The sequence below is a fragment of the Dendrobates tinctorius genome, unplaced genomic scaffold (genome assembly GCF_039654945.1).
Source record: "Dendrobates tinctorius isolate UK_male_01 unplaced genomic scaffold, ASM3965494v1 ptg000011l, whole genome shotgun sequence".
Lineage (NCBI taxonomy): Eukaryota > Metazoa > Chordata > Amphibia > Anura > Dendrobatidae > Dendrobates > Dendrobates tinctorius.
In genome coordinates, this window is record NW_027361679.1 from 23,170,480 (window position 1) to 23,189,987 (window position 19,508).

Sequence of the window (19,508 nt, forward strand, 5' to 3'; positions counted from 1 at the left end):
GGGATTTCTAGACCACCTATGGACACTGAAAAGCGACTCATCTTTCAAGACTGACACAAGTCAATTTCTCTTGTGGAGACGCTCATCTCCACAACAGAAATGTAATCAATAGATTGTATTGAATGTGGCAAATCTGCATAGTTCAGTGAACACGTGTATTTACCTGCTGTACCGCTGCTATTTCTGGATCGTGGACACATAGCCTTAGAGGTATTTTATAGCGCTCTGGCAATGTTCTTCCTTAAGGATGCATGTCCTGTTGCCGGGTTGATGACATTCTGCAGCCCAGTTGGCCGTGGTGATGAACAGCACTGTATCTCAATTGCAATAGTATGTGAATCCTCAGAATGAAGATACAGTTGAATACAGTGGTGGGATAGGGAGCAATTGGCTCCCTGCTCCAGTATTCAGCCTGTGTGTCTGAGTCTCAGTGCAGCAAGTGCAGTGACATCATTGGAGAGAACCCAGAGCATTGTAAGGGACATTACATTTGTGAAAAACAAGTCCTTTGCAAATCATATCTCCTGGTAAAATCAATGCAAACATGCAAATTCAAATTTAGCTTGATCCGCTCATCTCTTCTTAATAGACTTCGGTTTATGCACAGGGACACATTTATGCTGGAACAGAAAATGGATTTCCTCAAACTTCTGCCATAAAGATAGAAGCATGTAAAATTTTCCTTCACTATAACTAAGGGGCCTAGGTCAACCCTGAAAAACAATTCCACAGCATTTTGTAATGTGATTAGGCAGATATATTGCTTTGCAAGGTAAACCTTGCATGTAGCTGCTCAGCCAAGAAAACCCATGCCATGAAGTTTCCAGAGCATAGTTTTCATGCACACATCAATGCCAATGAAGTTTTTGAACTCCGGATTTATTGAGTAAGGCTTGTTTCACACTAGCGTTTATTCCACGCAGCGCACGGCGCCGCTAAGCCCCGCCCCCTGCCGGCTCCCTGCCTGCCCCATCCGGTCATCGCTGCCTACTATCGCACATGGACGCTTGCGATCTGCGCACCCTATCTTTAGCATAGGGCGCGAAGATCGTGCGCTGGCCGTGCGCTAGTAGGATTTTGGCGTGCACCGCGCATTTTTGAAGGTGTGCCAAGCATGCCGAATTGCAACATGCTGCGTTCGGCACACACGGGCGCACCTTCAAAAGTGCGCAGCGCACGCCAAAATCCTACTAGCGCACGGCCAGCGCACGATCTGCACACCCTATGCTAAAGATAGGATGCGCAGATCGCAAGCGTCCATGTGCGATAGTAGGCAGCGATGACCGGATGGGGCAGGCAGGGAGCCGGCAGGGGGCGGGGCTTAGCAGCGCCGTGCGCTGCGTGGAATAAACGCTATTGTGAAACTAGCCTAAGCAGGGCATTGGGTAACTTTCACTAGATTTGGACGCAACTCAAAATTAAGTACAGCTGGGATACTGTACACCTCCCAGTGGTTGTGACCTGCTCCTCTGGATTGCTGCATACCTCTGGAATCCAATGCTGTATATTCAAGAGGTGGGTAATCCAGCTAATAGGTCTCCTAAAATCTTCTGCTATGGCCTTAATGTTAGATATCACAATATAACTTCAGAAGGATCTTCACAACATTAGGCAGGTGGAGTTTTTTATTTATATTTATTTATAATTCTGTATATATTTCCACAATTCTATTTTACAAGAATAGATACAGTGATTGCAACACATAAAATGGGTTCTTAAAAATTACATTTATACAATTTATTTATTTTGGAAAATGTGACATAGAACATGCACAACTATGTTATTGCATTTTTACATACACTTCATGCATAAAAGTAAAAATATTATTAGTATGTATTGTATGAATTTACATTGGCGTATATATGAATACATTTTTACCACGGTTTATTAATAAAAGCTAAGTTTTTCAAGATGTTTCCACCTTCCTAGAAATATTTTATGTATGTAATTTATTTTGAGCCAATTTTGTGAAACATTCAGCTTTTTGAGTTGCAAAAAAACATTAACGACAAAAATAAGAACTATTTTTTTCTTTGAATACATTTTATGAACTGCATACATCTAATATTGATGAATTTGGTACAGAAACATCAGTGATTGCCACAAGACAAAAGGGAAATGTGTAAAAAAAAAAACCCCGAAATTGATGAATTGGGCCTTTTAGTTTTTTTTTTAAATTGACCTACTAGAATGATTATGTTTCTAACATTTCAGTTTACAGACCAGAAAATCCTGCAAATAAGTGACAATGTCAATATTAACTTTCATTCTGATTTGAAGTCTTGCATTAAAAGCCAAAATTACGTAATATATTTACAGATTGGTCATGGGTAAGCCTACCGTAACCAGCATTATGTGCGGTACAATAGGTATCCACTAAATGTTGTAACAGGTGGGTACTGTGCGGGAATGGAGCCCGATGTTAGTCTGAGCCATACTTCCTGACCATAATTCAATTCTAACAAAGCATCCCCTGTCACCATCCTATCACTGTACATGCTACTGTTAATATTTTCAGACTGAAATGCAATCTTGTCAACCCCATCTACCACTAAATAACCAGAAACGCGATGACTGTATGATTCAATAGTAAATTTAAAGACATACACTCCAAGGTATGGCACAAGAAACTTTCCAGTGATGGGTGCATATGATGAGCCATAATTTACATATAAATTGTTAAATCTAATTGGTCCAGGAGATGTCATTCCATATGTGTGAGAGGCTGAAAATGCCACCATTGGTGCATACCGGTATGAGCCTTTTGAGAAATCTGTAAAACAAATATATATTTAATTACACAGAAACTCTACAAATAAATCAGATCAGAATTTTAAATCGTTATTGTTCAGCTTTAGCAAAATAGGAAGCAATAAGGGTATATTTATGAATTACACTGAATTAGATTTTCAGATTTAATTTTTCACAGGATATTTGGAAAATGAATGTAGAAAGTTGATTAGCTGCTGTTGGAATCTGCTCCATTTTTTTCCTCCAGTACTTTTATTAAATCTACATCATCATCTTTTTGGGTTGGAAAAATGCTGCTATCATATTGAGTTTATATTGCATTTTTCGGAATTTGCTGAAGCTGGCAAATCTGAATAATTTGCAGTTCCATTTGCACTAACCAACTGCAATGGCCATGACCTCTATAAACAGTGCAGAAGATTGTATCACCCTTCTCATTCAAACATACCAGTATTCACCCATTACATAAAAAAATCCCTCAACCAGAGGTGTGCTTCTATCTACAGATCTGTCTCTAAACTTACCTTCACTGCTATAATTCTGGAAAGTTTGGTCCACTCCCCTTACTGTTGTGGTTCCTCAGTGTTCAGGTCTAGGTCAGTTCTAGGTCCCCTGGACTATTATAACTCCCTACTAATCGGTCTCCTTCCTACTAAACTATCCCCTCTCCAATCCATCCTGAATGCACCAGCCAGGATCCTTTTCTTTCCAACCACTACACCATTGCTACTGCTCTATGCCAGTCATTTCACTGATTGCCCTTCCGCTACAGAGTCCAATATAAACTTATCCCTCTCACCCTCGAAGGTCTCCACAGTTTGGCATCACCCTACATATCCTCCCTGATATCTGTCTACCGCCCTACCAGTGCCCTCCAGTCTGATAATGACCTAACACTTGTTAGGGCTGGCGGAACGCACCAAATTATAAAATAATAGTAGGTGCGTTCACCGCCCGGGGTCCACCGTGCAGAGGTGTTACGCTGCTGCTAAGCAATGGCGGACGCACTGTATGATGGTATAACACACGCGGATTGAACGTCACCCGGTGTGCGCTGGGCAGACTCAGTTACATCACAGAGTCGCCAAAGCACTAAACACAAATACTGAGCCTGATCAAGCTCACAGAGCTCAGCGAGATACACGCTCGGTATACGGTCACAGGATTCTGGCCCAAGACACAGGGTCATCGTCCCTCTAGACCTACCGTGCGTGCGGCGTCGCAGCCGCGAACGCCAATAACTGCTGCAGACTGCAGTGAGGCGACAGACACTGCCACAGTACGATAATGCCCTGTAATGGGTCACACTTTCGGACGCTAGTACAGTGGAATGATATGCAACATGGCCTGTAGCTTGCCACTGACTGGCGCTGACTCTGTCTAGTTCCCTGACCACACATGTAATATCAGAGGGAGGGGAATCTTAATGAGTCATTCGCAGTTCCATGCATACGTCATCATTCACACATGTAGCAACCAGAGTCTATACTAGCGCATGGCCGAGCGATCATGCAAACCTTTTATAGCCGAGATCTTCCGGAAGCTTCCAGATCCCCGTGATGGACCAATCAGATCTGGAGAAGGACCTGTGCATGTGACTCCCGATCTCCAATGGGAGATCGTCCCGTGAGCATGCTCAGTGGAGCGACGGAAGGACTTAGCCTCAGGAGTGGCTTGCTGCTGAGCAGCTTGCGTTGCTATTGCTGGCCCAGAGGTGGCAGCAACAGCCAGACCCACAGAGCTGGTCTGAGCAGAGCGTCGGGAACGATGAGACTGCTGAGCAGGCTCCTCTGCAGTCAAAGAAGAATGGGAGACTGCCGAATGCAAGGCTTTGGATTCCTGCTGTGCAGTGGCAGGAACCCGACGCCTAACAACACTAACTTCAATAATCCGAACCTTCCGCTCCTGTCTCCAAGACTTCTCAAGAGCTGCGCCAATTGTCTAGAATGCACTACCCAGAACAATTTGATTAATTCCCAATACCCACGATTTTAAGTATTCACTAAAACTGCACTTCTTTAGACTGTAACCATCATTCTGAAGACGATCATCACCAGAAGTACGAAGAGATCCAGAATGTGTAAAATATCCAATTTTTACTGATAATAGACAAAAACAATGTAATCAAAGGGGAAAAAAACATAAATGTCTCACCAAGAGAGATGCCACAAAAATCAAAATAGGAGTAAACAGTACAACAACATGAGTATCTGAATATAGTCAGGTATAACAGCCAATAAACATCTACACTGTTGGAATGCAAAGAGTAGAACTCATAAGACACAGTATAATCCCCAACTAATGCAAAGCAAAAATAAATTTCATAGTGAATGGGGAAGCAATATGTATTCAAAATCTGGGTATGTGTTATATAGCTACCAGAAGGTATAAGTCCACCCCGACGCGCATTTCATCGCTGGCATCTTCTGTGGGTGCCCCAGATTCTCATATTGATGTACTGTTTACTCCTTTATTCATTTTTGTGGCATCTCCATTGGTGAGACATTTCTGCTTTTTTATTCCCTTTGATTACATTATTTTAGTCTATTATCAAAACATTTTGATATTTTACACATTCTGGATCTCTTCGTATTTCTGGTAATGATCGTCATCAGAATGGTGATTATAATATTGATTTGAAGTACCAGTTCCATATGTATTTTTGGACAGTTTATACTAATCTACTTCTTTAGACTGGCCTATTGTCTCACCTCACTTATGTAACTATAACAGTTTTGTCCTTCCAAAATGTTCTTATAAATCTGTTCCCTTGTATCATCTGATTACACAACCTCCATGTACTTAAAAGCATCCGACAACTGCTTCTCACTAAATTAGAATATCTTCAAAAAGTAATAAATCATAGTTTATTTCAGTTCAAAAATACAAAAAGTGAAACTTGTACCGTATTTTTCAGACCATAAGACGCACTTTTTTCCCAAAAAATTTTTGGGGAAAGTGGGGGGTGCGTCTTATGGTCGCAATACACGGTACTAACCTGGTGGCTGGAGGCAGCGGGCGGGGCTCTGCAGTGCGGTGGTGGCAGCAGGCGGCGCTCTGCGGTGCGGTGGTGGCAGCGGGCTGTGCTCCGGTGCAGGGGTGGCGGCTCCGCCGGCATTTCTTCGCAGCCCAGAGGCCCCCGCACTTCCCTTGCTGGCCGCCGCCATGTTGCGGTGGCCTCTGGGAGCATGGACGCCGGGAAGATGGCCGCCGGTCCGGGGACGGCGCATGCGCAGCTTCAGATCTCGTCCCGAGATCTCGGGGGACGAGATCTCATTGCCGAGATTTTAATCTCATCCCCCTGCCCCAGCACTGCTGCCCCTGCCCCAGCACAGCTGCCCCTGCCCCAGTACTGCTGCCCCATCCCCAGCACTGCTGCCCCTGCCCCAGCACAGCTGCCCCTGCCCCAGCACAGCTGCCCCTGCCTCAGCACAGCTGCCCCAGCCCCAGCACAGCTGCCCCTACCCCAGCGCAGCTGCCCCAGCACAACCAACCTGCCCCAGCACAGAGCCGCCACACGAGCCTGGACCACTGAATGACCCCTGTGACTACTTCTCCACATGTGCCGGATCCCTTCCCAGGTAAGCTGAATTCAGACAGTAAGACGGACCCCCATTTGACACATTATTTTTTTTTCCCCTATTTTCCTACTGAAAATTGGGGTGCGTCTTATGGTCCGGTGCGTCTTATAGTCCGAAAAATACGGTATATTATATAGAGTCATTATAAACAGAGTGATCTATTTCAAGTGTTTATTTCTGTTTATGTTGATGATTATGGCTTACAGCCAATGAAAACCCAAAAGTCATTATCTCAGTAAATTAGAATAATTAACAAAAAATACCTGCAAAGGCTTCCTAAGCTTTAAAAATATTATTTGTTATATATTATATATTGGTGGTGGTTGCTTGGGGAACCCAGGATTTTACATTGATAACCTATCCTACTAGCACCAGACAACCCCTTTAATTAGTAGCCAGGAATAACTTAATTGGGCAATTTTTTTTTACATTTATTTACAAAGAGACTAAAAAAAGACATTAAAAATAAGAAACAGTATTACATGATGACTGTCCTTGTGATGGGTAAAACAAAACTTTCTGGCTCACGTAGAACTCTATTTTAGTTAATCAGTATGTCACCTTGGAATGATATCTAACCTCTCTGCTTTTCCAGTCATTGAAAATTGAATTACACATTTAAAAATCTGTCTCAAAAGTGCTGAGCATAAGTGTCAGCGCTGAGAAATAATAGAGCTAACCATAATTACATTTATTCCTGTCAGTTTTAGTGATCAAGATGCGGCAGACATAATATAATAACTAAGATCATTATCATATTTCAACACTTCTGGAGATCCGCCAATAAAGGGGGTGAAGCATGGGCATAAATAAATCCATTCTGTTATTTGTAAGTTGACAAAACTAAGAAATTTTCTGATTTTGACAGATTTTGCTCAGATTAAATAGAGTAACTTAAACACTGAATAAAATTGCAATAGAACCATCTCTAGAACCTAAAAAGATGTAGCAACGTTCTACCGTTATTGGTATGGTGCACTCTACTCACTTCAGAATGGGATAGTGGTGCCCTATGCACATTAAAGCCTGATGAAAGTCATATAGACTTTTATATAATTGCCATTGGTTTTATTTCTGGCTTTATTTTTAATCAGTAAATAAGTGGTATTAAAAACCATTGGAAAAAAGATCTTATTATAAAAGGGACAATGCCGAAAAAACCCTCAATTTTCTCAATTGAGTTCTATATGCATCACAGATTCTTATGTAGACATGCCAAGGAACCGGCTGCAGTTCTATGCGCTATGCTGCTTTGCATAAGTCGCAAGGGTTGAATTTAGCATAAAAATGTGCCCTGCTATGTTGCTAATATCAATGCTATTCTGGGAACTGCCGTTCTTCCTATATTTTATTTTTCTATACTGAATCACTAGAAAAAAAAAGTCTGAATGTGCTTTTACAATTGCATTGAAAAATAGAAGGACTTTAAACTTTGTAATGCCACTGGTAAAAAAATCTCCATCATCCAAAGAGTAGGAATGTTTATAAGATCTGTATCAGTTGTAATAACAGCAGATACATTCCCTTAAAGTCAAATGGGAAGGGGTAAAGGCTATGCCTACACCTGCAACCATTTTTCTACTGCTCTGATGCATCAATGAAAAAAGAAACAACTGTACTTAGGGTCCCGTTTCACATATCGACGCTCCTGTAATCCCGACAATGATACGACCTGGTAAGGATCGCTGGTGCGTCGCTGCATGGTCGATAGTAAGCTGTCAACCAGGCAGATCTATTCAATGATGCAGCAACGATACAGCGATCAGTATAACGATCTCGGCGGTCGTTGATACTTTGTCACACAGCAGCTATTCTGACGACTCACGCCTGCGTCCCTGAGTTCTGCGTCGCCAACGAGGTCGCTTGTCGGCATCACACACACAGCGATGCATGCTAGCCAGCGGGACGCCATTGATCAAAAAATGGCCTAGGACATTTGAGCACGATCAGCGATATCCAGCAAGGGGCTGGTCGCTGCTATGTGTCACACGTAGCAAGATCGCTGGCGAGGGCCTTTAGTCTTCATTCAAGACTTGTTTTCATTGTGTGTCTGCTTAAGCTTCTTCATCATTACAAATAACAAACCTTTTGTTGTCTGATTTTATTGTCTTATTCCAAAGGAGAAAAAAGTCTGAAATTCTCCAAGAAATTTTTTTAAAAGTTGGGGGATTTCATTATCTGATGCTTTACATTGACACTCACCCTAATTGTAACTGTGTAGGATGTAAGCAAGTAGCGAACTAAACATAATTGGCAAAAACGTTATTTAACCCTTTAACCCCCATGGGTGGTTTGCACGTTCATGACCGAGCCAATTTTTACAATTCTGACCACTGTCCCTTTATGAGGTAATAACTCTGAAACGCTTCCATGGATCCAGGTGATTCTGACAATATTTTCTCGTGACATATTGTACTTCATGCTAGTGGTAAAATTTCATTCATATAACTTGCGTTTATTTGTGAAAAAAATGGAAATTTGGCAAAAATTTTGAAAATTTCACAATTTTCCAACTTTGAATTTTTATGCCCTTAAATCACAGAGATACAGCACACAAACAACTTAATAAGTAACATTTCCCACATGTTTACTTTACATCAGTACAATTTTGGATCCAAATTTTTTTTTGTTAGGAAGTTATAAGGGTTAAAAGTTGACCAGCGATTTCTCATTTTTGCAACACCATTTTATTTTTACGGACCACATCACATTTGAAGCCACTTTGAGGGGTCTATATGATAGAAAATACCCAAAGTGACACCATTCTAAAAACTGCACCCCTTAAGGTGCTCAAAACCACATTCAAAAAGTTTATTAACCCTTCAGGTGCTTCACAGGAATTTTTTGAATATTTAATAAAAAATGAACATCTAACTTTTTTTTACAAAAAAATTAATTCAGGTTCAGTTTTTTTTATTTTACCAAGGGTAACAGGAGAAATTGGACTGCAAAAGTTATTGTGCAGTTTGTTCTGAGTACGCTGATACCTGATATGTGGGAGGGAACCACTGTTTCGGGGCATGGCAGAGCTCAGAAGGGAAGGAGCGCCGTTTGACTTTTTCAATGCAAAATTGGCTGGAATTCAGATCGGACGCCATGTCACGTTAGGAGAGCCCCTGATGTACCTAAACAGTGGAAACCTCCCACAAGTGACCCCATTTTGGAAACTAGACCCCCCAAGGAACTTATCTAGATATGTGGTGAGAACTTTGAACCCACAAGGGCTTCACAGAACTTTATAACGTACAGCGGTACAATTAAAAAAAATCATATTTTTTCCACAAAAATGATCTTTTCACCCCCAATTTTTATTTTCCCAAGGGTAACAGGACCCTAAAAGTTATTGTACAATTTGTCCTGAGTACGCTGATACCCCATATGTGGGTGTAAACGACTATTTGGGCGCATGGCAGAGCTCAGAAGGGAAGCAGCGCCATTTGACTTTTTGGCTGGAATTGAGATAGGACACCATGTTGCGTTTGGAAAGCCCCTGATGTACCAAAACAGTGGAAACCCCCCACAAATGACACCATTTTGGAAACTAGACCCCCCAAGGAACTTATCTAGATGTGTGGTGAGAACTTTTAACCCCCAAGGGCTTCACAGAAGTTTATAACGTACAGCCGTACAATTGAAAAATCTTATTTTTTCCACAAAAATGATCTTTTCACCCTCAACTCTTATTTTCCCAAGGGTAACAGGACCCTAAAAGTTATTGTGCAATTTGTCCTGAGTATGCTGATACCCCACATGTGGGGGTAATCCACTATTTGTGCGCATGGCAGAGCTCGGAAGGGAAGCAGCGCCATTTGACATTTTTGGCTGGAATTGATGTCGGACACCATGTCGCGTTTGGAAAGCCCCTGATGTACCAAAACAGTGAAAACCCACCACAAATGACACCATTTTGGAAACTAGACCCCCCAAGGAACTTATCTAGATATGTGGTGAGAACTTTGAACCCCCAAGGGCTTCACAGAAGTTTATAACGTACAGCTGTACAATTAAAAAAATCATATTTTTTCCACAAAAATGATCTTTTCACCCTCAACTCTTATTTTCCCAAGGGTAACAGGACCCTAAAAGTTATTGTGCAATTTGTCCTGAGTATGCTGATACCCCACATGTGGGGGTAAACCACTATTTTGGCGCATGGCAGAGCTCAGAAAGGAAGCAGCGCCATTTGACATTTTTGGCTGGAATTGAGATCGGACACCATGTCGCGTTTGGAAAGCCCCTGATGTACCAAAACAGTGAAAACCCCCCACAAATGACACAGTTTTGGAAACTAGACCCCCAAGGAACTTATCTAGATGTGTGGTGAGCACTTTGAACCCCCCAGTACTTCACAGAAGTTAATAACGCCCAGGCGTGAAATTAAAAAAATTGTATTTTTTCCACAAACATAATCTTTTAGTCACCAATTTTTTTATTTTCACAAGGGTACCAGGAGAAATTGAACCCCAAAAGTTATTGTCCAATTTGTCCAGAGTACGCTGATACCCCATATGTGGGAGAAAACTACTGTATGGGCACACGTCAGGGCTCGGAAGGGAAGTAGTAACGTTTTGGAATGCAGACTTTGATGGAATGGTCTGCAGGTGTCATGTTGCTTTTGGATAACCCCTGATGTACCTAAACAGTGGAAACCCCCCAAAAGTGACCCCATTTTAGAAACTAGACCCCCTACAGAACTTATCTAGATGTGTGGTGAGCACTTTGAACCCCCCAGTTCTTCATAGAAGTTTATAACGACCGGGCGTGAAAATAAAAAAAAATTGTATTTTTTCAACAAACATGATCTTTTCGTCCCCATTTTTTTATTTTCCCAAGGGTAACAGGAGAAATTGGACCCCAAAAGTTGTTGTCAAATTTGTTCTGAGTACGTTGATACCCCATATGTGGGAGAAAACTACTGTATGGGCACACGTCGGGGATCGGAAGGGAAGTAGTGACGTTTTGGAATGCAGACTTTGATGGAATGCTCTGTGGGTGTCATGTTGCCTTTGGAGAGCCCCTAATGTACCTAAACAGTGGAAAACCCCCCACAAATGACACCATTTTGGAAACTAGACCCCCTAAGGAACTTATCTAGATGTGTGATGAGCACTCTGAACCCCCAAGGGCTTCACAGAAGTTTATAATGCCGGGCATGAAAATAAAAAAATCGTATTTTTTCCACAAACATGATCATTTAGTCCCCAATTTTTTTATTTTCCCAAGGGTAACAGGAAAAATTGGACCCCAAAAGTTGTTGTACAATTTGTCCTGAGTACGCTGATACCTCATATGTGGAAGAAAACTACTGTATGGGCACATGTCAGGGCTCGGAAGGGAAGTAGTGACGTTTTGGAATGCAGACTTTGATGGAATGGTCTGTGGGTGTCATGTGCATTTGGAGAGCCCCTGATGTACCTAAACTATTGAAACTCCCCACAAGTGAACCCATTTTGGAAACTAGACCCCCCACGGAACTTATCTAGATGTGTGGTGAGCACTTTGAACCTCCAAGTGCTTCACAGAAGTTTATAACGCCCCGGCGTGAAAATAAAAAAATCATTTTTTTCCACAAAAATGATATTTTTGCCCCCAATTTTTTATTTTGCTAAGGGTAACAGGAGAAATTGGACCCCAAAAGTTGTTTTGCAATTTGTCCTGAGTAGGCTGATACCCTATATGTGGGGGTAAAACACTGTTTGGGCGCATGGCAGAGCTTGGAAGGGAAGGAGTACCATTTGACTTTTTCAACACAAAACTGGCTGGAATTGAGATCAGATGCCATGTTGCATTTGGAGAGCACCTGATGTGCCCAAACAGTGGAAACCCCCCAATTATAACTCCAACCCTAACCCCAACACACCCCTAACCCTAGCCCTAACCCTAATGGTAAAATGGAAATAAATATATTTTCTTTCAATTTTATTATTTTTCCCTAACTAAGGGGGTGATAACAAGGGGTTTGATTTACTATTTATGGCGGGTTTTTATTTTTGGAAGCTGTCGCACGCTAAAAGATGCTTTTTACTGTAAAATAGTTTTATAATTTTTCCATATTTTGACCCACCGAGTTATGTGAGGTCTTATTTTTTTGCAGGATGAGTTAACGTTTTTACTGGTATCATTTTCGGGCATGTGACATCTTTTGTTTGATTTTTATTCTGATTTTTGTGACGCAGAATGAACAAAAACCAGCGTTTCATGAATTTCTTTTGGGGGGTGCGTTTACACCGTTCCGCCTGCGGTAAAATTAATGAAGCGCTTTTATTCCTTGGTTCAGTACGGTTACAGTGATGCCTCATTTATGTCGTTTTTTACGTTTTGGCGCTTTTATGCAATGAAAACAATTTTATAGAAAAAATAATTATTTTTGCATTGCTTTATTCTGTGAGCTATAACTTTTTTATTTTTTTGCTGATGATGTTGTATAGTGGCTGGTTTTCTGCGGGACGAGATGTCATTTTCAGTGGTACCATGCATATTTATATGCGTCTTTTTGATCGCGCGTTATTGCACTTTTTGTTCGGTGGTAAGATAATAAATCATTATTTTTTGCTTCGTTTTTTATTTTTATTTTTTAAGGGGTTCACTAAAGGGGTTAACTAATGGGACAGTTTTATAGGGCGGGTCGTTACGGACGCGGCGATACCAAATATGTGTACTTTTATTGTTTTGCTTTTTTTATTTCCAAAAAATGAATTTATTAGGGAATATATATTTTTTTTAATTATTTTACACTTTTTTTTTAACTTTGTCCCAGAGGGGACATAGCTGTCATGTGACAGATCGCTGATCTTTCACATCACAGATCACAGTGACAGATCAGCGATCTGTCACATGCACTGCACAAGGCTTCCTCCTTGCCTGCGCTTTGCAGGCATGAGGAATCCAGCTCCCTGCAGGCCCCCAAAGGTCCCCGTTGCCATCTTGGATTCGGGGACCTGCAGGGATGGAGCCCCCCGCAGCAGTGCTGCACATTGCGCTGCTGTGGGGGGCTCAGGGAAGCACGGAGGGAGCCCCCTCCCTGCCGAAGCTTCCCTTTATCCCCCGTTACACCGCGATCGTATTTGATCGCGGTGTGCAAGGGGTTAACTTGTCGGGGGCGGTCTGTGACTGCCCCGACACATTGTGCCGGGTGTCAGCTGTGATAATCAGCTGACACCCGGCCGCGATCAGCGGCACTCACCACGTGGGCGCCGCTGATCGCTGTGACGTACTAGCCCGTCCCTGGGGATTAAGTCCCAGGGCACATGGACGGTATAGTATGTCACATTACAGAAAGGGGTTAAGGAAGGGTTGAAAGAAATAGGGCCAAGTGTAAAAGAGACCATCCCTCTATTTATCTCATTATCATCTAACAGTTCAGTCCAGTAGCATACATTTTGGACTATTACTGTTACCTTGTAAGGTTCAAGAGAGCAGAGTAAATGTAAAATGGATAAGAAACCTGAAATAACTTTGTCCTGTATTTGTATTTGATTTTGTTTAAGCTATATTCTAAAATATTCAAGAATTCTGCATCAACAGAAGTGATCAGTGACTTTGCAGCGTAATAATGCCAATAGTACATTGCAACCATCAAGCTTTTGTACCCAAAAGTGTGACCTGAAACCATTAAATTAAACCTGTCAGCAGGAATGTGCTCAGTAACCTACAGACACTGTCAGTTTGGCGCCATTATACTGATTGAAATGATACCTTAGTTGATGAAATCTATCTTGCGTTTGTTGTTTTATCTTTATTTTCAATTTTTTATTAATAAGATTCTCGTGATTCGGGGCAGCCTGTGGGGGGGGGGGTCTTGCCACCTATTTTACATACTGATTATTGTATGTATTGAATAAAAAATCACCCTCAGCAAGCAGTCGGCTGCGCTGCAGTATGATTGCATGTAAAATGTGTAGTGATGAGCGAGTATACTCATTGCTCGGGTTTTTCCGAGCATTCTCAGGTGTCCTCCGAGCATTTTGGCGTGCTCGGAGATTTAGTTTTCGTTTTCTTATCTGCATGATTTGAGACATGTAGACAGGCTGAATACATGTGGGAATTCCCTAACAAACAGGCATTCGCAAATCATGCAGCTGAGACGACGAAAACTAAATCTCCGAGCACGCCAAAATACTCGGAGGACACCCGAGCAGGCTAGGAAAAACCCGAGCAACGAGTATACTCGCTCATCACTAATAATGTGCATTAAATTGTTTTATTTAGTCATATACATTGATTATGAAATTAAAAAAAATCTTTCTCAAAATACACAGTAGCATTTATCAGCGATCTGATAGATGCTAATGCGCATGCACAGTCGGTGTCATTTTGCTAGAGGAAAAAATAAATTGTCTCCACCAAGATGGCACCGCTGGTGCCTGTGCAGTAGCATCTATTGAATCACCAATAGATGCTGCTGCACAGGTGCGGCCGGTGACATTTTGAGAACGATTTATTTTAAATTTCATAATCAATGTATATGACTAAATAAAACAATTTAATGCACATTTTACATGCGATCATGCTTTAGCACAGGCGCTGCCGCCTGCCTCCTGAAGGTGATTTTTTTATTTTTATCAATACAAATAGTAATCAGTAATCATGTAAAATAGGGGGCTGGTCAGTGAGGGTTCAATGACCTGTCATAAGCCATCAGTATGAATACCTAATGAGAGCACCATATGAAGACCCCCTCACAAGCCCACCTCGGAGTACCAGAATCTTATTAACTCAACACTGCAAATAGAGATTAAGCAGAAACCACAAGATGGATTACATCAAGCAAGGTATCATTTTAATCAGTATAACGGTGGAGACCTGACAGTGTCTGTAGGTTACTCAGCACATTCCTACTGACAGGTTCCCTCTAAGCATGTTGTACTATTGTCTTTAAAAGGAAAAAAAAAAAAAAAAAAAAAATTTTTGCCAACTTTAGTCTGTCATTGTTTATTGAAAGGGACCAGGATCCTACAAAAATGTACTTCCAATTCATCCATACTTTCTATTATCTCCTTTTTTGTCTGCGTTATATACAGTAATCCACACAGTTAATAGAGAAACTAATACAGTACTTGCCTAGTGATTCGGCTTTGTCATCAGACATCTTTACACTACAATTTGCTCCTCCAAAAGGATGACGACAGGCGCATACATAGCCTTTCACATCATTAATGCAAGTTCCGCCATTTAAACAAGGTCCGCTGTTGCAACTAAAGTATTCATCTAGAAGAAAAATAGCAGGTTATATTGATTTTTGTTATACTTAGTAAGTTTAGCATATAGCTTCCTGCTAATTACAGTATAGTATATGAAATAACCAATTCTCAGTATTCTTAATATCCCAAATATTTTACCTACTTTTCAGAAAAACAAAAATCTAGATGACCCCTTGTTTAATAACAGAAAAACCCACAGTGGTCACAGAAATAACTTGAATCTGGCAAAATTAATAATAAATCAAAAATCTATGAAAATGAACAAATGAAAGTCAGACATTGCTTTTCAACCATGCTTCCACAGAATTTTTTTAAAAAGAAAACTCATGAAAAAGGCCTGGACAGAAATGATGGTACCCTTGAAAATAATGTGACAAAAGGGACATGTTAAATCAAGGTGTGCCAGCTAGTTAGCATCACAGGTGTCTACAATCTTGGAATCAGTGAGTGGGCCTGTATAGAGGGCTACAGATACTCACTGTGCTGTTTGGTGACATGGTGTGTATCACACTCAACATGGACCAGAGGAAGCGAAGGAAAGAGTTGTCTCAGGAGATTAGAAAGAAAATGATAGACAAATATGTTAAAGGTAAAATGTCACGATAAGGAGCGGGGCATGGATATTCTCCACTGGCTCCCAGGTCTGAGCCTCAGGACCATGACTAGTGTTGAGCGATACCTTCCAATATCGGGAAATATCGGATCGGATTGGATCGGACCGATACCCCAAAAATATCGGATATCGCCGATTCCGATACCGGAAACCAATGCAAGTCAATGGGACACAAATATCGGAATGAAAAAAACCCCTTACTTTCCTTGTAGGCTAATTGTACATGAAGGAAAACAACTAAGAATAATGTAGAATGTATTGGGGAGGTGGAGGAGACATTAAAGGCATAGAGGTTTAGCCCAATCAAATGGAATAGCAGGAATTAATTTTTTTTAAGACGTTCGGAGTTACAAAGATATTGACTATGTTAAACGGGTTGTCCGGGCTTTTCACATAATCTCAGTGCATATCTGGGCTGCAGAATGCTGACAATAAGTAATTTACCTTCTGTGGCTAGTCTGCACGGTTTCCAAGATATCATCTCTTGCTTCTAAGATAAACGTCCGGGGGAGGTGTTCTGGCATTGAAATGAGAACTGGTCATTTCCTCCTCCCTCACTAGTTTCACTTTCCATAGATCACTGTTCAGCGTGTGTCTGGGGGAGGAGCAGCTGGGTGGTCTGCTCGCAGCCAATCACAGCCATGCCATTAGATAACATGCCTAACATGCATAACAGGATGTGCCCACACTTCTTAGGATTCCTCATTGGCTGAATAAAATGGCTCATTGCATTATGGGAACTTCCGATTCCGGTATTCGATATTGCAGTATCGGAATGCTCAACACTAACCATGACCCTTCCAGTCCACCAAATAAAATTTTTTGCCACCCACCACACTGCATCCCACGATGGCATTGACCTCAAACTCGTCCGAAGACAGGTCGGATGTCCCGGCAGATGACTCGAAAAACCGGGACAAATGAGCAGGCTTAAGGAGGGACACATGAAAGGTGTCAGAAATGGCCAAGTGGGGAGGAAGAGCCAGGTGATAGATCACAGGGTTGACCTGCTCCAGGACCTTGAAGGGATCAATGTATCGCAGCGCAAACTTGATGAACTTGGCCCTCATCCTGATATTTTGGACAGAGAGCCACACTAAGTCGCCAGGGGCAAAAGTTGGAGCGGGAAGCTGATGCATGTCGGCGGACGCCTTCATTCTCTCCTTGAAGGCTCACATGGCATCCTGAGTGCGATCCCAAATGTTGCGAGTCTCCACTGCCCAGTCTGCCTCCCTGGAATCAGTGGAAGACACTGGCATCGGGATGGGGACGCACGGATGCTGACCATAATTAAGAAGGAATGGGGTCAGACCAGTGGAGTCAGCTACCGCGCTGTTCAGAGCAAATTCTGCCCATGGTAGTAAGGATGCCCAGTCATTCTGCCTGGCTGAGACTAAATGTCGCAGGTATGTGACGCCTCCTGATGAAACCACAAGGAAGTGGTGAAACGCGCGTCGAGGCTTAAGAGGGTCCCCTCCTGTCTCCTATCCCGTGACCGCACTGCAACATGTCCGAAGGTAATGAACTCTAAAAATTTTGGCGCTACCTCGCGCTTACATCTGATCTGTATCCAGCTTATTTTCTACCCTATCGGACACAGTTGGTTTATTATTACCTGACTCCCCTGCACCTTGTTTTCTGCGCTGTTATTTCAGCTGCTACAGCTGCAGTGTTGCCGCTTTATGGAGTTCAGGAGGCGTTCCTCTTTTTCTTGTCTCTGTTAGGAGTGTGGTTTATTTATAATTCACATGCATGCAACGGATATTTATAAACTTTATATCTTACATATTTTTGTTTGCTGCTGTTAAGTTATGCTCTTTACTCCACACCCTTATTCCTCCTTTCCTCTCCCCTTGTTCCCTGCCTTTTCTGTGTGTGCATACCCGTGATTTAATGTTGTCACTTTTTCATGATTAATAAAAATATTTTTTGCATGATCTTTAGATACATTGTGAGCCTCTATTTTCTCCAGGGTTTTCTGTTATATGATAAATATTCTGATTATTCTAATATACACTTATGTGTAGTCTTTACTTCATTGGGTGTAAACAACATTATTATTATTCTTTAGATATTACTCTTTGTTTGTTCTTTTTTGGTCTAATGCATTGGTCTAGAGGCTTTTCCACCTGACTATGTGGATTGGTTTTTTGGTTTAAGGTATGTGACCAGAGTTTGGTTAGCTCTCTCAACCAACCCGTTTGTCTCTGGGTGATAGGCGGAGGACAAATTTAGCTCAATGCTGAGCAGACTGCAGAGCTCCCTCCTAAACCGAGATGCAAATTGGGGATCCCGGTCACTAACTATCTTGTCCGGCATTCCGTACAAACGAGATGCGTGCTTTATGGACTGCGCGACGAGACCACGGGTAGAAGGCAGCCGCGCGAGTGGCACCATATGCACCATTTTAGAAAAATGATCGGTGACCATCAAGATGACTGTGCTGCCACTGGATTTGGGTAGACCGACCACAAAATCCATGCTGAACATCTCCCAGGGTCTGTCTGCCACCGTCAAGGGGTACAGTAACCCAGTCGGCCTCTGCCTAGAGGACCTGTTCTTAGCACAGGTGACGCATGCCTGAATGTATTCTCTCGTGTCCCAAGCCATGTGCGGCCACCAATAAGTCCTTGCCAGGAGTTCAGTGGTCCGCCTAGTACCAAAGTGACCACCCACCCTGGACGCGTAAGCCCACGCGAGAACCTCTGGCCGCAAGCGGGGAGGAACAAAGGTCTTGCCCGGTGGCACTGACTCAAGAGCGACCGGGGCCACGGTCCTCAGACTCTCAGAGGGGACGATTAGCCGAGGCTCAGCCTCCTCCTCCTCCTCCACTGACACCACCGAGAGAGAGCATCATCCCAGACGTTCTTCTCAACGGTCAGATAGTGCAAGGTGAAGCAGAAGCAGGAGAAGAAGAGCGACCACCTGGCTTGGTGAGAGTTCAACCGCTGGGCCGTTTGTAAGTACACCAGGCTTTTATGGTCGGTGTAGACCTGAAAGGGGAACCGAGAGATGTCTCCAGTCGGAAAAGGCCAACTTCATTGCCAGCAACTCCCTGTCCCCGATGGAGTAGTTTCTCTCCGCCGGTGAGAAGGTCTTGGAGAAAAAGAAGCAGGGATGCTTCCGACCTTGAGCATCCTTCTGGAAAAGGACTGCTCCTGCACCGATGGACGAGGCATCTACCTCTAGGATAAAGGGTTTATCCACATCGGGACAATGGAGGATAGGAGCTCCAGCAAAATGGGTCTTAAGAGACAAGGAGGCTGCGGAGATCTGTTCCGACCAAACCTTAGGATTGGCTCCCTTTTTGGTGAGGGGGACCAAAGGAGCTACCAGTGTGGAGAAGTGGGGGATGAACTGACG

At 42.6% G+C, this 19,508-nt stretch overlaps 1 protein-coding gene across 1 annotated transcript in view; it reads right to left on the reverse strand.

Moving 5' to 3' along the window:
• Positions 1–1,618: 1,618 nt before the first annotated feature.
• The window catches only part of MMRN1 (multimerin 1), a 291,995-nt gene continuing 274,105 nt past the window's right edge, over positions 1,619–19,508 (reverse strand). The window contains exons 7-8 of the mRNA XM_073590130.1: positions 15,393–15,539; positions 1,619–2,773 (exon numbers count right to left, since the gene is read on the reverse strand). Of these exons, the coding sequence (XP_073446231.1) occupies positions 2,352–2,773; positions 15,393–15,539 (569 nt within the window). The 3' untranslated portion in view covers positions 1,619–2,351. The remainder of the gene's footprint in view (positions 2,774–15,392; positions 15,540–19,508) is intronic.